The sequence below is a fragment of the Ahaetulla prasina genome, chromosome 12 (genome assembly GCF_028640845.1).
Source record: "Ahaetulla prasina isolate Xishuangbanna chromosome 12, ASM2864084v1, whole genome shotgun sequence".
Classification (NCBI taxonomy): Eukaryota; Metazoa; Chordata; class Lepidosauria; order Squamata; family Colubridae; genus Ahaetulla; species Ahaetulla prasina.
Genome location: NC_080550.1, coordinates 26,928,295 through 26,948,244, shown reverse-complemented (window position 1 = coordinate 26,948,244; position 19,950 = coordinate 26,928,295). Strand labels below are relative to the sequence as shown.

The following is a 19,950-nucleotide window of genomic DNA, read 5'->3' as shown; positions in this document are numbered from 1 at the left end:
CGACCGGTCAGAGAGATAGGAGGAGAACCACCGATAGACGGTGCCTCCCACCCCCAGTCCCTCCAACCGGTGCAGCAAGATACCATGGTCGATGGTATCGAAAGCCACCGAGAGGTCTAATAGGACCAAGGCAGAGGAACAATCCCTATCCCTGGCCCTCCAGAGATCATCAACCAACGCGACCAAAGCTGTCTCAGTACTGTATCCGGGCTGGAAGCCAGACTGGAACGGGTCCAGATAGACAGTTTCATCCAGGTGCCGGGGAAATTGACATGCCACCACACACTCTACAACCTTCGCCGTGAAGCGAAGGTTGGAGACCGGACGATAATTACCTAAGACAGCTGGGTCCAGGGAAGGCTTCTTGAGGAAGGGCCTCACCACCGCCTCTTTCAAGGCGGCCGGAAAGACTCCCTCCAACAGAAGCGTTCGTAATCTCCTGGAGCAAGCCTCGTATCATCTCCTGAGTGACCAGTACCAACCAGGAGGGGCACGGGTCCAGTAAACACGTGGTGGCGTTCAACCTACCCAGCAACCTGGCCATGTCCTCGGGAGCCACAGGGTCAAACTCATCCCAAACAATCTCAACAAGACCGCTCTCCGACGTCCCACCCGGATCCACCCAATTTTGGTCCAGACCGTCCCGAAGCTGAACGATTTTATCGTATAGATAACCGTTAAACTCAGCACGTCCCTGCAATGGGTCATCCCGCTCCCCCTGGTGAAGGAGGGAACGAGTCACCCGAAACAGGGCAGCCGGGTGGTTATCTGCCGACGCAATGAGGGAGGAGACATAGCAACGTCTCGCTTCCCTCAGTGCCACTAGGTAGATCCTATTATAAGACCTAACTAGTGTCCGATCAGCCTCTGAACGGCTAGACCTCCAGGAACTCTCTAGGCGTCTTCTCCGGCGTTTCATCCCCCTCAGCTCCTCGGAGAACCAAGGAGCCGGTTGGGATCTACGCCGGATCAGAGGCCGCAGAGGCACGACACGGTCTAAAGCCCCAGCCGCAGCCCGTTCCCAGGCCGCGACTAGTTCCTCAGCCGTGCCGTGAGCCAGACCCTCAGGCCCAAGCTCCGTCCGGAACCTCTCCGGGTCCATCAGGTGCCTGGGACGGAACCAACGTATTGGTTCCGTCTCCCTGCGGTGTTGAGTGGCGGTCAGAAAGTCCAGGCGAAGGAGGGAGTGATCTGACCATGACAAAGGTTCTGTGACTACATCCCTCAAGTCCAGATCCCTCAACCACTGACCAGAGATAAAAATCAAGTCCAGTGTGCCTCCCCCGATGTGAGTGGGGCCATCCACTACTTGGGTCAGGTCCAAGGCCGTCATGGAAGCCATGAACTCCCGAGCTGCTGTCGATGACGAACCGGAAGATGGCAAGTTGAAGTCCCCCATGACTAAAAGTCTGGGGGTCTCTACTGCCACCCCAGCAAGCACCTCCAGGAGCTCGGGCAGGGCAGCTGTCACGCAGCAAGGAGCCAGGTACGCGACAAACAAGCCCATCTGACACCGATGACCCCATCTCACAAAGAGGGATTCACACCCGGCAATCTGAGGTACAGTGATCTCCCTCGGCTCTAGACTCTCTCTAATAACAACCGCCACCCCCCCACCCCTACCCTGAGCCCTCGGCTGATGGAATGCACAGAAACCCGGTGGGCACATTTCAACAAGGGGCACGCCCCCTTCAGTGCCCAACCAGGTTTCCGTAACGCCTATAAGATCCGCGGCACCCCCCTGGATAAGATCATGTATTAGGGGGGCCTTATTGACCATGGACCGTGCGTTGCATAACATAAGCCAAAGGCCCAGGCTCTGAGGGTCTTGACCATCCGGGAAACGGGAGAAGTCAGAGGGATCGGGGCGCGCAATCGCCTGTAAACATCGAGCGCGCGCCCCCTTAAACCGATACGATCCCCCCCCTTCCGCTATATCTTCCTTTATAATGGATGCTGGTTAGAGGCTCTTACTGAAAAAGGAGGAGTCTGAAAAAAAAGCCTCTTAAAGAGAGGTTTCAGAGGCTGAAAAAAGCCTTCAAAACAGAATTTTCAGAAGCTGAAAAAAAAATAAGGCGCAGACCTCACAACCAATGAACCTGTTGCTAAAGTTCTGAGAACAGCTGATTGGGCCATCCACCCGCCAATCAGCTTTTTTCTTATTTTCCTCCCCAAAAACTTAAGATGCGTCTTATACTCAGGTGCATTTTATAATCCAAAAAATACAATGTGTGTGTATATATGTATATATACATACATACACACACACACACGTATATACAAGCATATACAATGCACACACACACACACCTGTATTTGTATATTTAATATTTATTTGTAAATAATATAAATATATTTATATTTTAAAAATCATGGTGATTTCTGACTTTCAAGAAGACTTTCAACTTTCTGACTTTCAAGAAGAAAGGAGGAGGAGGAGGCGGCTACCGATTCAGACCATCTCTAAGGAAATGTTGGAAAACGCCCAGTAGTTTCCCTTTGCTTTGTTCCTCTGGATTGTTTCACCGCTGTGGATCGGTTTGTTTTGCTGAATGCCTCACCCTGGCCAAAGCAGCAGCTAAAACTACAAGGACCCCACCCTGCCTTATCACGTGCCCCATCAATGGTGAGAGGATTTTGAGATGCCAGTTTAGTCAAGAATAATAAGATTATCATCTTTAGCCATCAGCTATTTATATATCGTGACCAAAATAATCTCCAGATGGACGAGGGCCTAAATTAAATTCATTGCTTTGTTCCGATTCTTTTCTTCAAGGCTGTATCTTTGAGGAGATTTCCTCGTGCTCTTGAGCTATCCATTGACGTAACCTTGGAGACATTCTTACTAAGAAAATGTAGAATGTAAAAAATGAAGGCAAATCTATTAATTGCATTCTATAGATTAAACACAAACTATTTGTTAAATTTATTTGCCGCCTAAGTCACTGTGGGTTTACTCTAGGTGGCTTACAACAATAAAAAGAAATGAAAGAGTATGAACAGAAGTAAAATAATAAAGTAAACAATGAAAAAGAACCCAACACGATTACATCAATTTGATAAAGGATGAAAGGGTGGAGTAGAGAACAAATTTGGGGGCAAGGGGGAGGGGAAGAGATGGAATTTGCCATCAGCCCAGCAACCTGTCCAACACTTAACTCTATGAAGGATTTTTTAAAAAGTCCGAATGTTGCAGCACCTCTGTGATTGTTCGTAAGGGCAAATGACTGCCGTGGTGCTGTAAGAATAGTAGATTTGGGCCTTGTTCGGAAACGCTAGGGGGCACTGATCGCGTAACTTCAAGTGTTCGTTAAGGGAACGCTCGTAACCTGGGGATCACCTGTATCTTTAGGCCCTGCCAAGAGTTAATAGCGACTGAGATGAAAGGATAACTCAGAACTCCGCCAGCTCTGCCTGACTGTATTTCAATCAGTTTTCATATTGTCCTTCGGTACCATGTAAGATTGAGATGACAGGCATAGAATAATAAAATAAAATATTAGCAATAAGTTTCTGGACTTCCAAGAATTCTGACTGGGTGCAACATTTTTATTCAAATAAAAATGAAAGGGAAAGGGTGCATAAAAGCGAAGTTTGTGTTCACCGCCTCTGCTCTCTTTTAAAAGAAATGTGTTAAAAATCTGTTGATCAGGAAGTGACCCTTTCCTGAAGTCTGTACGGTTCCAAGCACCCGGCTCCACTGCCAGCAGTGGATGAGGACGACCAGTCCAAACCCCTGGACATCTGTACTGTAGTCCCAGTCCCAGGGTGCACTTTTAGAAAAGCCAGCATGGTTTCCCAAAGTCCTCTTTGAAAGCAGCTTTTCCTCACATCGACCAGTTTTCATAGAGGATTTGGCCTCGGTTTCCCTAAAACAGAGAGAGACAGAAATGAATTCTGGCAGAGAATCCCACTGAACAGAGACACGCACTGAGGAACTGCTGCTTCCCAACAACACACCAACCATTTTGCTGCAGGCACCCAGGCCAGGCAGCTCCTGCATGCGGCACCCAAAACTTTCCCTGTGCAGAACCTCCACGGAACGAACAGCCAATCTAAACGATGCAGCCGTTCTGTTTAGACTTGGGAGTTTCATGCAGGCTTCACGAGTTATTCCTAGACTATACCCATTAAGGTCAATGGGTCAAGTAGTTCTATTTGTTTTGTCTCCTCTGAGCGAAATCAAATCTGCACTTTGTTTCTTATTACTCTGGATATTTGAAAACTGCCAAACTCTACGTTCCAAAACCTACTAGAATTAAAGTCAAGTTTGGCTCATTCAGTACAAATCCTTCCTTCAATGTCACATCTGGGATTGTTGCACAGGAAGCATTTCAGACAATGAAGCTGTTTTTGCATCTGCAGCTGAGGCAAGAGGGGTTGTGAGCGGGGGGGGGGGGAGGCAGAGAGAGACAGAGAGCAGGCGGCGCTTCCACAACCCAGCAGAGAACAAATCTGAAGAAAGCCACTTGGTGAGCCAGGTGCAAAAGCATTTCAGCACAAGGGGATAAAGCAAGACAAATCTGCCCGTTTTTTACTTTTGTAAAAAGCAAAAATACGTTTGTTTGTATCTATTGAGTCCATTTTAACATGCAAAGGAGATCGGTTTCCAGCCTGAGTTTATTTTTGCTGTACTTGTCTTCTGTAGCGTTTGTCCTTGCAGGTAAACCAGAAGAGGGACTGCAGAATTAAACCAGACTGAGAGGCCAGAAGCATCACAAGGTGGGCTCGCAAGAGAACACTGCAAAAATTCTGCTCCCCGCCACACACACACACCCCGCAACAGGATGCCAGGGGAGAATTTTTGGAATTTCTGCCCTCTGCAGTCTCAACCCCACCTGGCCCATTTCTGAAGTCTGTCCTCTGCTGGCTTTGGCCACACGTAACACTTGGTCCTGCTCCATTCTGATTTTGGATTGTTAAGCAGGCTGGCAGACAGAACTCCCGGCTGCATTGCGCAATTCCTTCCAATGTTCAGTTGGGTTACAAAGAATAAAAAGCAACATTAGGGGGGAAAGTGAAATTTTTGGATTTCATGCTTGTCCCTGGCTCAATCTGATGTTAATTCTAGAGACCAGGATCAACCGACACCCAAAGGCAGCATCAATCTTGCTTTCCTTCTCATTTTGGCCACAGCAGAACTTAACATCTTGTTAATCAGAGTAAGATCTTGTGATCCGGGCGTGTATCTAACTCACTTGGAGGCAAACAGAGCATCTCTTAATTCCAGGCTGAAATCAAATGGAAGAACTGAAGTTTGTCTCATAAAGCAGCAAATGGATGCAAAAACTGCTTTGATTAATGGAACACCAACATATCGTGGATGATAGTTAAGGTTCCCTGAAGTATCTGGCTAACAACATAACCAGATAAACATTTGACTGGATGCCTCCTGTTCCTAGTGAAGCTTGTGAAGATGATGCACACATGATCACCGACCCGTACGCTCTCACAGAGAGGGACTTCTCAGGGTGCCGTCTGCCAAGCAATGTCGGCTGGCGGCCCCCAGGGGAAGGGCCTTCTCTGTGGGGGCTCCCATACTCTGGAACGAGCTTCCCCCGGGTTTACGCCAAATACCTGACCTTCGGACCTTCCACCGCGAACTGAAGACACATCTTTTCATTCGCGCGGGGCTGGCTTAAATTTTATCGATTTTAAATTTTTTAACATTAATTTTAATGGGGTTTTAGTTTTATATATTTTAAAGTTTTTTAGGCCAATTATAAAATAAGTTTTTTAATTTGTATTTTAAATTGTATATTGTATCGTCTGTTTTTACTTTTGGCTGTTCGGGAGAAGGGCGGTATAAAAATCGAATTAATCATCATCATCATCATCATCATCATCATCATCATCATCATCATCATCACATGGATGATACCTGGCAATGAATGTGACCACAGGAGAGGGTTCTATGTTGCTGTTCCATTACACTTGTCAGGTGCTTTGCTTTGTGTGTGGAATTACACAACATGGCTATGACCATTAACTCCTTTTAAGCATCCTTAATTGGGCTGAATTGGGCACTCTGCTGCTTTTGTTGTTTTTGCTGTTTGTTGCTTGTATCCATACTATTTATATTGATATTGTTTCCTGATTGCTTATTTGTACCCTATGACTATCATTAAGTGTTGTACCTTAGAATTTTTTTTTTTTTTTACATTTATACCCCGCCCTTCTCCGAAGACTCAGGGTGGCTTACACTATGTTAGGCAATAGTCTTCATCCATTTGTATATTATATACAAAGTCAACTTTTATTGCCCCCAACAATCTGGGTCCTCATTTTACCTACCTTATAAAGGATGGAAGGCTGAGTCAACCTTGGGCCTGGTGGGACTAGAACCTGCAGTAATTGCAGGCAGCTGTGTTTTAATAACAGGCTATCTTACAGCCTGAGCCACCACGGCCCCTTTTCTTGATGAACTTATCTTTTCTTTTATGTACACTGAGACCATATGCACCAAGACAAATTCCTTGTGTGTCCAATCACACTTGGCCAATAAAAAATTCTATTCTATTCTATTCTATTCTATTCTATTCTATTCCATTCCATTCCATTCCATTCCATTCCATCCCAATCCCAATCCCAATCCCAATCCCAATCCCAATCCATATTCTATTCTGTTCTGTTCTGTTCTATGCCATTCTATTCTATTCCCCTTCTTGGGACAGATGGGGGCTCCATCCGCTTCCAAAATTTCTCAGCCCAATGGCACCCTCAGGCATAAGCACCTCGTCTCTTGCCCTCTTCTGAATGTCTCGCGTCTTTCCAGGCTCAAACAACTCTGACAGGGGGGGGGAGGCTACAACCTCTGCCCTCAAAAAGTCTTGGGCTGTTCTGCCAAGGGGATGTTGGGAAAGATGCTGGGAGGGCGGCCCCCCATCCTCAGTGCAGTTGGGCAGCGTTGGGTAATTGGCATCCCTGTGTTCCCAACTAGGCACACATGGATACAAAGAAGAACAAGAAAAAAATCCCTGTGGCAAGAAAGGATGCCCACCTGGTTTCGGGATTCTTGGCACCTTTGGTGGCATCAGGCGGGCCCTGCTGGCACTCCTGCCAGATGCCCAGGAGGCTTCAGAGAAACAGATCCACCTCCATCCCCACGGCCCAGCCTGACTCTTGGCAATTCCTTCTTTGGAGGAGCCCAAGCAGCTCTGCAAACAGAAGGGCTCTTACCTGTACTCGGGGGCTTTGCCCGAAGTGAGCTCGATCGCCCCGTTCGAGGAGAGGGCTGGGTCCGGATGCAGGGCTGAAGGGTGGCGGAGGGCTCCACCTGGAGACAAGCAGCCACAGGGAAACAGAGCTGTGGCTGTTACCAGGAAGGTTCCTTCAGATCATGTGACAGGGGCTCCGTCTCTCAAAGCAATCGCGCAACCAAGATCTCCCCCCCCCCGCCCCCTGCCCTCCCCCACTCCTTTCCACACTAGACTCAGATTCCACTTGGTGAGAGATGCCATCCCTCACCCTCGGCTCAGAGGAGCCGTGGCAGGCTCTTCCCCCCTCTAGCCTAGAGCCCTCAGATCCCCAACAGTTGGGACTGGAGCTGTGGCCACCTTGACGGAGAAGAGGATTGAGCACCAAGCTGCAGCTTTAGACTTAGCCCGTCTTGCGATCCCTCTCGATGCATCACCCCAAATCCTCAAAACTGCCCTGCTCAGTTATGGAGCCGGAGGGGAGGGGGTGGAGTCAGAAGCTTGCACTCCCACCTTGAACTCTGCTTCAAGTTTTGCAAGGGTCCAATGGCAGAAGCAGGCAGGCTGCAGTTTCCCTGGTGTGTCTCCCAAGGGGGGGGGGAATGTGTGAGGCTGGGGCCCTCGTCCACCTCCCAAAACCTCTCCTTGCCATTACGCCTGCCCTGCGGGGGTTCCTGGCGCAATCAGGACATGGCGAGCCAGGCTCTTTAACAGCCTGAACCGAGGCAACCCCTCCCCTTCCTGGAAAAGGCTAAGGAGGCAACCCAGGATGGCTAGACCCCTTTGCTGACCCAAGCGCCCATCTGCGGGACCCCCCTGCTTCAGAAGCTCTGAGGGAAATGGAGGGTTAGGGTTAGGGACAGCATCTTCCAAGGGAGGGATCTGCCACACCAGGGGCCCCCAGGAGGCCCAGCAGGCAGGAAATCACCGTACCTCTAAGTGCTCCTGGCTGGTCCAGGAGCCCATTTCTGCCCTCCGAGTGCCAGGGCCCAGTTCCACGGAGCGAACTCTCTCAGCAAACTTGAGGGAGCAGAGTGTCTCACTCGTATTCTTCTCAACCGGAGAAACCTGTGAAACGAGAGGAGGAATCGGCACTCACAGCCCAGAGCCCACAAGTGGCCCGTACGGAAGAGAAGGCTGCCTCTGTGCCGCCCCCGGTGCCCCCAAAGGGCTGGGCAGAGGAGCTCTGGTGGCTGGGCAGCTGGCCTTCCTGGGGTCTTGGCACTGTCTCCAGGCCAAGATTGGCTGCTCGAGGGACCCAGGAGGTGCTCAGGAAGCCAACAGGTGAGACAAGAAAACCAAATCCCAACCGAATTTGAAAGGGAAGCCAGCAGGGAAGTTGCAGAAACTGCTGGGAACCGTCTCCCTGGTCCTCCCAAGCCTCACTGCTCTTGCCCTGTTCAGGTGCTTGCAGGCATACCATTCGCACACCAGCTAAAGCCACCTCACCTCACCTCCCCTCCCCCCTCCCAAACCCCTGTGATCCCACTGTGCCTCCCTGTCACCCACACCCTTATCAAGCCTCACCCCTTCCCCACTCCCACCGGGCAGCAGCTCCCCCCACCAGTCCTGCTGCTGCTCCTGTGTCTCTGTCACTGCGCACTCCTCCCTCCCTGCCTGCCTTCCTTCCCACCACCCTGGGCCACACAATTTCCTGCCGGCTTCCTCACCAACTTTGGTTGTTGGAGGCCAGCAGGAAGTTGCAAGGAAATGCTAACATAAAAACCTGCCATTTTCACTTGGCGACGGCAAGGAGTGATTGCTGTCACCAAGCGATGTGGTCACGTGACACCACACATTAGGGCCACATCGTTCAGCCACAGAAATCCCGATTTAAGCCAAGGACTCCCAGCATCGCCTTGGAGACAAGGTGGGTGACATCTAAACATAAATAAGTGAATCGTAACTGCAGTGAGGCTACAATCTGCACGAAGATGGACAATTACAGAACTACTCCCGAGAGAGGAATTGATTGTGACGATGTGTGAACTTGCTGAAATGGCCAAATCACTTGTCTGATTAGGGAAGGACACATTTACTCCTTCTCACCCTTATTGATTTTCCCCAACCTCCAGTCTCCACCGAAGGTGCTTCTGCGCAGTGTCTGGACAGAGAGTCCTAATCTCATTTTTGGGATCCATTAGAGCCACCCCCAGCTTGGATTCTGTCAGTGTGGTAAACCACAAGCAGCCCTGAATATTTTCCAAACCTGTAGCCAGACACCATCAGCCCTTTTGGCCACCCAGAGCGGTGCACCGAGTAGCAACTGCAAGAACATGCAAGGAGAAGAATTTGGTGTGGGATTCACCCATCCAGGAGCAACGCTTTATTCCCCACTAATTATTGTGGGGGTCAGAGGGGGTTGCCCCTTTAAGGTTTCTTGAGATATTTTTGGAGACTTGGGAGTTACTTTGAGCTTTTACTTATTCATTATATTTATATGCTTCCCATCTCACTTTGGGAGCAACTTTTGGAATGCTGTTTCGGATAAATAAAGATCCAAGTTCAGAAAACCAGTTTTAGTGTGCATGTGGTCCTGTCTCCATTTGTGCTTTGTGGCCCAACTGATGCACACAATGGAACGCAGGCTCTGAACTCTGGAGGGGCCTTCAGCTGCTTTTTCCAAAGGAGGACTGGCTGATTGCCAAGAGCAGGGCAGGCAGGCAGGCACAGTGGGGAGATTACCAAGCCAAGCTATAAAAGCATTTTTTGAACGATCCCAAAAGAATCCCAAAAGGATTCCTGTGCATCATCCGACGTAACCATCAAACAAGGAGCAAAGGAGCAGGCACATCCGATGCAAAATCAGGACCCTGCATTTTGTCCCTGGATCACCTGAAGCATGAAGTCCATCTTTCTCTGAAATGCTCACCTGGACCATCATGAGGGTCTTGCTTTCACCACTGAGAGAATCCTGGAGGAGGTAGGTCAGCTTGGAGTTGCGAAACGGCACATGGGACTGGCGGGAACGCAGCGCATAGATCACATCTCCCAAAGCTGAAAGCGACTTGTTGATGTACTGAGCCTCACGCAACCGGCTCCCTTCTGCACCAGATCTACCCACACGCTCAGATCCTGCCAGGTCTACTAAATTCAGCTTCCCTGGAGATGAGAATGCAGACACTGAAGCTGTTGCCCAAAGCTCATTTCTTTTAACTATGGGGTCTGTTGTGACCCAGGCCCAAGTAGGTAATGTCAGCCTCCACTCCAATCCTCACATATTTTTTGTACAATTTATATTCAGTAGCTAGAATGTAAAATGCTTCTTTCTGTAATGTAAAATAGTTAAGGATATAAGATGTATTATTGCCCATATAGGGTAAGGGAAGAGGGCCCTTTAAGAGCGTCGTCTGACATAACAGTGGGGGTTAACGGCTGAATGCTAGGAGCGCGGGCTTTTCCAACAGACACTGCATTCCTGAGATGATTGACAGCTAGAGACAGGCGGAGGAAGATTACCACGGGGCCCGAGAAGGAGCTGGCATTGGACCAGACCAGCCTGACCTCCTGAGGGAGGAGGGACAAATGGGGGGATATGAAATGTTTGCCATATTTTGTCTCAGATTCAACTTAGAACTGCTGCTATCCAGATGTAACTAGTAAAAGTACTTTTCTTTATTTTGCAAATGAAGTCAAGGTATTTTGCAAATGAAGTCAAGGTGTAGATATAATCAGAGGCAGCCTGACAGGTAGTAATAAACTTAGTCCGTGGAAAAAACAAACTTTATTCGAACAGCTGGGAATTACTTCATTCCCAGCGTCATTCGACTCAAAGTAAAACAAATGCCTCCCAACAGAAATTCCTTAGTTATCTCACAAACCTTAGTCCAATTAGGCAAACTGCCAAAGGCCCTTCCTGGCAAACGTCCAGAAGCCACAAAAACAAAGACGTAGATGAAGCAGAAGACGCAGCTACAACGTTGTTTTCCGGCAAAGCTCAAATGCCGGTGCTGGTCTTTTAAGCCTTATGGGAGGGGCCAATCATCTCTTGGCCCTACTGCCGAGTTGTCCTGTCTACTTGAGCTGCTCTTGCCTTGTGGCAGCTCTTCTCATGCGTGCATGAGAAATAGGCTCCTCTTGTTCCTCTGCCTCACTACAATCAGTCTCTGGAGGCTCTGGAGTCCGCAACTCACTTTCCAATGGCCCTGGCCTCACCTCGGCCTCATCGCTGTCTGACTCCGTTGCCAGCTCCGCAGGCTGCTGACGGTCCACAACAGGGTCCATGGAGGACCAAGATATCAAAGGCTGTAAACCTGGATGTAATCTTTTGGGGAGGGGACGGGAGGGGGCAGGCCAGGTGATGAGCAAGGCTAAAGCACGGCGGTGATGGCTGTGGCAATGCCCCCTTTCACCTGTCTGCCTCCTCTTCTGTCTCCGTGGAATAGACAGCTCTCATCAGAGGCTTGAACGGATCCTTTTGAAATCAGATCAGACTGGGTGGCCCGAGGACTTTGCTCTTGCTGCAGAGGTCCACTAATTCACCAAATGGACCGACCGACTGAAATCAATCTTAACAACATCACACAATAGCAACAGCACTTGACTTTACAGCCTTCTTTGAGCAGTTTACAGAGTCAGCCTGTTGCCCCCAAGAATCTGGGTCCTCATTTTACCAACTTCGGAAGGATGGAAGGCTGAGTCAACCTTGAGTGGTGAGAATTGAACTCCTGGCAGTGAGCAGTGAGTTAACCTGCATTCTAACCACTGCACCACCATGGCACACAAGAAGGATCAATGTTCTCACTTGATAAAATCACTCCTCTGTCACACAGAAATTGAAAGCAAGCTGCTCGTCTTTTCAATGTTTCAGCATAAAAATGGCCAGATTTCCTCTATTCTGAATCTCTGATTTTTATTTAGCATGCCATGCCGTTGTGTCTCACTAACTTCCAATAAAACATCTTTATCATTTTTACAGCTTGCTCAAGCACAGCCCATGCTGAGGGCTGATGCTTGGAGCATTTCCCAGAGGCCACCCCTGGCAGACCAGGGCCATTGCCCAAAGGGAAAGGAAAGCCTCACGGAGGGTTTAGGTTGCCTGAAGAAGCAGCGATTCCTCGAATCCTCCGTGCTTCTGTGGAGGCAGGGAAGGCTGTGAAATTCGTGGGATTTGAATCTAATTTGAACATCTAAAAAAGTATTGTTAAGTTCTAGAATGCAATTATCCTTTCCATCTGCACTTTTTGGAATTTTGTAATGTAGTTCCTCAACCCTTCCCTCAAGCATACAAAATGGAAATATTGAAAAAATGGAGAAAACCCTTCGCAAAGAACATACATTACAGAAAAATGTAAAGAACGATTTACACTGTTTTGCTGACGTAAGATTCAAGTGTATATGAGTTCTTCTGGAGGACGTAAGCTTCCTAATATTGAATAACAGAGTTGGAAGGGACCTTAGAGGTCTTCTAGTCCAACCCTCTGCTTGAGCACGAGACCCTGTTCCATTTCAGACAGGTGGCTCTTTCTCAGCATACCGCCAGCTACTGCAGGAGCGCCAACCAGGATCCGCTCGTCTCCCGTCAGTCACCCTGACTAATGCTCATGATATTTCCCTGGTTCACCAATTCATTCTGAAGCGGAGGAGGAATCCATACCAACCGGTGGTTTTTATTCCTGTGCTGCGATCGGTTCCCCTCACTGTGATCATGAGGAGGGCGTGAGATCTGGAGCTGTGTTCATTCAGGTAAGTGCACTCCGTTGCTCGGTTGATATGACCAAACTCAAAGACCTGGAGAAAAATGGAGGCACTGTAATGGAATTCCCTCAGCCTGGAAAGGTTTGCAAAAGAAAGACTTAATCCTGCATAGCCACCTCTTCCCTCCATCAAGGAGTGTTAAAAAGAGGATCAGAGGCATGAAGGAGACTGTTGTGGCCTGTTGGCCACCGGCCCCTCCAGCAGCCAAATCAGAGGAGGAAGAGATGTGGGAGTCAGTGTCAGTATCAAGGCAACCTGAGGGCTCCAAGGGGGAAGAGGGACTGGACTTGGCAGAGAGAGAGAGAGAGAGAGAGAGAGAGGTGGAGCCTGGGCCGTCCATCAGCTCTCAGATGGAGAGTCAACAGCCCCCAGGCCTGGAGGTGGCTGATGAGGAAGAGGAGGAACAGCTGGGCCCTGTGCCTGATGTCTGGATGCACAGAAGGCAGAGGAGAGGAGAGCAGTGGAAATCTGTGGGCCGGTCCTTGGGACGGAAGAGCCACCACTGCTAGCGAAGCTCCACCTTAGCTCTGGGGAAAAAGGCAGGGGGGCAGAGATGAATAGATGTGGCAGAGAACTATTCATCTCCCTGCCAGACAGACTTCTTAGCCTGCAGTGAGAGTGCCGGGGCTGCTGGTGCTCCTAATAAAGGAATAATCTGAGTTCACGTTAGAGGGTTTGTCGTGTTTGGGGAGCTGGGTCAGAACAGAGACCCTGCCCTAACAGAGCTGAAGAGCATCTATGCAGCATCCAAGATTCTGTTACACCTTTTCCCTGCAAGGGATCTGACCGACGGGATTAACGGTCTAAGAATTTAGTTTTCTTGGTTGGGAGCAGCTTTGGGGGGAAAAGAGAAGAGCACCAATTTTTTTTTTTTTAAATTTACATTTATACCCCGCCCTTCTCCGAAGACTCAGGGCGGCTTACATTGTGTAAGGCAATAGTCTCATTCTATTTGTATATTTTTTTACAAAGTCAACTTATTGCCCCCCCAACAATCTGGGTCCTCATTTTACCTACCTTATAAAGGATGGAAGGCTGAGTCAACCTTGGGCCTGGTGGGGCTTGAACCTGCAGTAATTGCAGGCTGCTGTGTTCTAATAACAGGCTTCTTACCAGCCTGAGCTATCACGGCTATTCATGGGGGAGCCCTCCACTCAAGGGCTAAACACACAATTGGCGGCTGTCAAAATCCCAAGCAAACTGGCTGGGGGATTCTGGAAGCGCAGGCAGGTTAAAGTTGCTCAGTAGGAAAAGCTGACTTGGCCAAACTCCAGCTAAAGCTCCGTCTGAGGAACTGCTTCAGGAAGAGAATGGACTTCCCCTCCCCTCCCCTCCCCTCCCCCTCGGGTGGGACTGGCACACCAGGAAGCCCCTCCTGTCCCCGCTCACCTGGTTGATGTCTTCCACGCAGTGGACAGGGAACTCGGTCAAGCCTGGAACGTAAAGCTGCCCGCTGCCATCTGGGCAGAGTCTGATCTCCAGCTTCTCCTGGGGCTCCTTTCCAAGCAGGTCCCTGAAAGGCAGAGAGTGAAAGTCGTGCAGCATCCCGGGAGGAAGGAAAGGTGTCAAATGGCCAAAATGCAAAGACGGAAGCAACTGCCTATTTGCTAAGATGCAAAAGGAAAGAGAAGAATCGGCCTGTTTTAAAGTGTGCAGCCCCAAACCCCATTCAGCGCTTCGGGGAAGCTGGCAAACCCAGCATTCAGGCTCTCGTTTTAGCCCAAAGACTTTTACTTCCTAGCCCAAATAAAGGCAGACAGACCACAACCAAGTGTGGCTGCTCTGCCCTGAGGCAGGTTTCTGCACCGTCCAGAGAGAGCTGGGTGATTGGGGAGGGGGGAAGATCACCAAGCGCAACTCCGAAGGCCCCCCCCCACCATGCAAAAAGTGACTGTTGCGCCAACCAATGCAGGCAGGGGCTGCCCTTCCCACCCGCCAAAGCCCCCCCTTCCCAGCCACGTGCAAGGAGGGCACACCCGCTGGCGAGGCTGCTTTCCTGCTGTTACCTGAGAGCCTCGTTATAGATTTCAGCCACGCTGACAGTGATGCTGTAATTCCAGTCAGGGGCTTTGGACTGAACCTCGGAGAAGAGAAGCCGCAGAGCCCGCTGGTTGATCCCGGGGTTTTCCGGGCTGCCCTGATGAGAAAGGAAGACATGCGTCGTGTTGGTGTTAAAAGCGAAGGAATTCTAAGAGAGAAAAACTGGAAGTGGCCATTCTAGCGATACCCCCAAGGGGCAGCCTGAGGGGGGACCTTGGCATTCTCATGACCTGCCAACTCCATCCCTGCTCTCTTTTCCAAGTCCTGGGCGGGGAGGAGGGGAGCAGCCCAGAAATCAACTCGTTGAGGGCCTGGTGGAGGTCAAGCTCCCAACCTTTCATTTTTAAAAAAGTATATATTTATTTTCTTAATAAAAAAAATAAAAGCAATTAAAAGTCCAAACTAAGAAGAAAAAGACAAGAATTTATCTTATATTTTATAACTAATCACTGGTTTACCAATGAATTTGCTATTGTAAGATGAACAATGAAAGAAATAATTGCAAGATATCCCGGAATCTCTGCCAGAGCATCACACGTTGTTCCATTCTGATTAGTAGAAAAAATTGTCTTTTCCAAAACACAGAGATCACACATTGCAAAATGTGTGGAATAATTCCAATTTCTTAATACAATTCTTTTTGCCACCACCCTTCCTGGAAATTGGTTTGAGTGGCTTTTCAGCTTGGAACAGTTCAGAAAAGACCAAGTCAATTATTTGATATATTTTCCAAAATATGTGTGGTTTATCTTGGCTTAACAGATCTCAGTTGACTTCAGACAAGCTTCTCTTCCAAGCATCACCCCAAAATAATGGATAAAATTTACTGCATCCAAAGTAACGTGAATGCTTTGTGCAAATTATTGGTTCTTCCTCACATCCTGAGCAAATGATCCAATAAACCAAGAGTTTAAAACTCTCCTTCTTTGTGATAGGAGTGAAACCACTTGCCGGCTCAGTAATGCTAAGACAATCACACATCATGCCCTTTCTCCTCTTCAGGCTTAACTGCTGCCTCCTAGGTAGCTTTCTACCAAGGACCTGAAGAGCTGGCTCGGCCACCTGGCCTGGGGATCCAAAAGTGGTGTGGAACCCCTCAAATGGCTGTGCTGTTCTTGAAAGGCAGTGCTCTCCCAGGGACTGCACTGTTGGGTTTTTAATTGTTTTAACGTTTTTTATTGTGTATTATTCTTTTATTTGGGTGGGCTTTTTTTGGTACTGCTTATGTTTTGATTGCAAGCCACCCAAAGTCATGACAGTAAAATAAGCAGTGTCAGGCCCTGTCCAAGAATGATGTAACACAATCCAAATTTAAGTCTTTATTTACTCGCACCAATAGACAGACTCTTGCCAGACTTAACCCTTATTACTCTCACCCCAACAGAGATACCCTGAGAGATTCCAGGTCTAGGGAGTGGCTACCCTAAACCTCTTCCCCTAATTGCAGCCCCAGCTGTCTCATCTCGGCCCCCGACCCTCCTTGGAAAGGGCTCCCTCCTTCCTGGGCATCTGCCACTTTATTCTAGTAGTCCATCACAGGATTCTATATAAAATGAATGAATGAATGAGTCAGTCAATCAATCAATCAATCAATGAATCAATCAATCAATTGTTCTGCCCCATTGCCACTGGAATGGGGAAATATGTCTGGAAACTAACTACTCAAGTCTCCCAGGCCTTAAATGTGCTTGTCATCAAAACACTGATGATGTTACCTAGTTTGGGTAATGAAACATCTGCAAGACTGCAATGAAGTTGAGAGCGCTCCAGGGGCCTCTCATTCTCGTATTTCTCTCTCAACACGAAAACAACTGACCCTGTTAGCTTTTCTGGGTATTATTTTTCCCTTAGTTTTATGTGCACAACATGCATTTTTGTGATGCTGATCATAACATTGCCTTCATCAATGTTACTATCTGTTTCCCAAACACGATTAGCTGCAGGTAAGCAACACACCCCAGGTGGGTTCATGGTGGACATTTGGGATTTCAGTGGCACCCTGGACACAGAGCCCTGGGCCATTTAATTGACAAGCCAGCAAACTCTGGGCTAGACCACGTGGCAATTACATGGATATGGAGTTGATTTGAAACCTGCGCTAAAATAGAGCCGCTCAATGGCTTGGAAGGAGGGACAAGTGGATGACATGATACAAGAGGATAAATTTTTCTACTCTCCATTTTTCATTCATGACTTGGGTGAAGACGAGGAGAGCCTATTTACTGAATTTTCAGGCAACACTGGATGCGACAGCTAATATTCTAGAAGACAGAAGACCAATTGAAGTCTCTCTTGATACACTAGAGAAAAAGGGGCTAAAATCTAAGAGAGAACAATGCAAAGGTCTTTGCTTAGGGTCCCAAAAATTAAATGTACAGGTACAGAATGGCTTAAAAGTTTAGAAACTGAGGATGGGTCAATGGGGTACTGTGAGTGCAAAAAAAAGCAAGACGTGCAATTTTAGCTTGCATTAACAGAAATGGATTTTCCAAATTGTAGGCAGCAAAAGTTCCCATCTTATGCAGCACTGGTGTGATTCCATCAATAGTAAGATCTCCAATTCTGGATGCATTTTTAAAATCAGGATTCAGGTGAACTAGAAGAAGTTCAGAGGAAGGCAACAAGGATGATCAGGGAACAGAAATGAAGTCCCAGGAAAGGAGTGTAATGGAACTGGATATTGGCAGATCAGCAATGATAGTTTCCATCCCGGCTCCCCTCGTTAGCGTTTCTCTGGCTCTCTGAAACCGGCCCGGCTGGTCTGCAGCAGGCCTGGCAGAACATCAAGGAAAGGAAAGCAGCTCACCTCCATGGTGTATGTCTTGCCAGCCCCAGTTTGTCCATAGGCAAAAATACAAACGTTGTAACCATCAATGCATGATGTGATCAGCGCCTGAACTTCTCGGAAGACCTTTGGGAAACAAGACATGCTCAGAAATTCCCCACGACTGAGAAGGCACATGTGCCAGAGGCACATTCGCATGACCTGTCCTTTTAACTAAGAGTTTCTTGATGCAGAAAGAAGAGACATTACAGGAATGATCTGTCAGATAACAGGAGTACAGAAACCCCCAGTTATATTTCTATCCCACTTTTATTTCTTTTTTAATGACTCAAAGTGGCAAACATACCCAGTACTCCTTCCTTCTCCCATTTTCCGCTCAACAAGAACCCCGGCAGTTGGGTTGAGCTGAAGGAGAATAACTGGCCCAAAGTCACTGACCTGATTTTTGTGCCCAAGGCGGGACTAGAATTGACCATCTCCTCATTTCTACTGGTGCTTTAACCACTAGACCAACTGGCTCTTACAGTTGAAGAACCCTGCAAATAGGAGTTTCCTTCCAGCCCCCCCGCTCCCCGATTCTCTAATCCAGAAGATCCTCACTTACGTCTTCTTGTGTTGCTTCTGGACGGAAAACTTTGTCCAGTTCAAAAGATACCAGCTTCCCTTTGTGCATCAGATGTAGGATGGCGTCATCATCAGGGTCAAAGGTCACTGCGCCCACAGCTTCTGGCCCTTCACCATCCTCTGCTTGTATTGGCCTAACACGGCCAAACACTCGGATATTACCTGTAACAGGAAATAAGACTGTTTAACAGTAACAGAGACAATCCAACACCGTCCCCAAATTATGCTGCTGCAGTGAACAAAACCAAAAGTTCATAGAACAATAGAGTTGGAAGGGGCCTTGGAGATCTTCTAGTCCAACCCTCTTGCCCATGGTAGGATATCTTATACATTCTAGACAAGTGACTGACCAGCCAATTTTTGAAACTCTCCAGTGATTGAGCACTCACAACTTCTAATTGTTCTCATTGTCAGGAAATTTCTCCCTAATTCTAGGTCAGATCTCTCTTTAATAATCTTTCACCCATTAGTTCTAGTTCTGCCCTCAGATGCTTTGGACAGCCTCTCAGATATTGGAAGACTGCAGCTATGTCACCCCTTGTCCTTCTCTTCATTAAACTAGCCATACCTAGAGTCCTCAATTGTTCATCATGTGGTTGAGCACCCAGACACCTTATCATTTTTGTGGTTCCTCTTCTGCACTAGTATTTCAACATCATTTTGTATCATGATGACCAGAACTGGATGTAGTATTCCAAGTATGGTCTCACCAATGCTGTATAAAGTGGTACCATTACTTCACATGATCTTGAAACTAGCCCTTTGCTGATGCAACCTAGGACTGCGTTAGCCTTTTTAACAGTATCAGCACACTGATGGCTCATACTTAACTGGTTGTCTACTAGGATACCAAGATCCCTCTCATAATTGCTGCTGTTGATCCAGGTGCCACCTTTTCTACTGTATACCTGTGCATTTGACTTTTCTTGCCTATGAAGGATGTTACTTTTTTTGCCACTGAACTGCATTTTATTGGGATAGGGCCCAACGCTCAACTCTGCCAAGGCTCTTCTGAATCCTGGGTCTATCATCTAAAGGGGTGATAGGGGTGTCAAACTCGCGGCTTACAGGCCAGTTGCATCACGCACTGGCCACACCCACGCACGGTTTTGCAAAGGGAAAAAAGGTCATGATATATCACGTGACGACGCGAGTTTGACACTCCTGATCTAAAGTGTTAGCTATTCGTCCCCAACTTGATCTTGTCTACAAATCTGATGAGTTCCTCTTCTGTCCCCTCATCTAGATCATTTATGAAGATGTTGAAGAATAGTGGCCTTGAGGTACCCCACTGAATACTTCCCTCCATGTACATGTAGTTCCATTGAAGACGACATGTTGAGTCTGGTTGGTCAGCACCTTTGGCACAGCCATTACCTGGATGGCTGAGAACCTCCACAGACACCTAGAGCGGACAGGTGTTGTCTTACCATTTTCTTGCCTATTTTGACTTGCATTCCTATTCTGTCTACTACAGAAGAGTACCAGGCTTTTAGTAGGGTAGTTTATGTTTGTTTCTTTTGCATGAAGACAGATGAAAAGAATGAATCAAGCAGTTCTGCTTTCTCCCTGCTACAACCTCAAAGGTTCCCCTGTAAACATCTTCCA

General features: G+C 48.0%; 1 protein-coding gene across 13 annotated transcripts in view; it reads right to left on the bottom strand.

Moving 5' to 3' along the window:
- Positions 1–3,528: 3,528 nt before the first annotated feature.
- KIFC3 (kinesin family member C3) overlaps positions 3,529–19,950 on the bottom strand; it is a 38,835-nt gene continuing 22,413 nt past the window's right edge. For 8 of the 13 annotated variants that reach the window (XM_058154848.1, XM_058154850.1, XM_058154847.1 and 5 more), the window contains 10 exons: positions 18,323–18,504; positions 17,740–17,844; positions 14,900–15,030; positions 14,283–14,406; positions 12,797–12,926; positions 10,069–10,298; positions 8,130–8,264; positions 7,180–7,312; positions 4,839–4,964; positions 3,529–3,869 (listed from right to left, as the gene is read on the bottom strand). In XM_058154848.1, the coding sequence (XP_058010831.1) occupies positions 3,844–3,869; positions 4,839–4,964; positions 7,180–7,312; positions 8,130–8,264; positions 10,069–10,298; positions 12,797–12,926; positions 14,283–14,406; positions 14,900–15,030; positions 17,740–17,844; positions 18,323–18,504 (1,322 nt within the window). In that variant the 3' untranslated portion in view covers positions 3,529–3,843. Of the gene's footprint in view, positions 3,870–4,838; positions 4,965–5,198; positions 5,232–7,179; positions 7,313–8,129; positions 8,265–10,068; positions 10,299–12,796; positions 12,927–14,282; positions 14,407–14,899; positions 15,031–17,739; positions 17,845–18,322; positions 18,505–19,950 lie in introns of all 13 variants that reach the window. The other 5 variants (XM_058154852.1, XM_058154856.1, XM_058154854.1 and 2 more) reach the window with 5 other exon arrangements.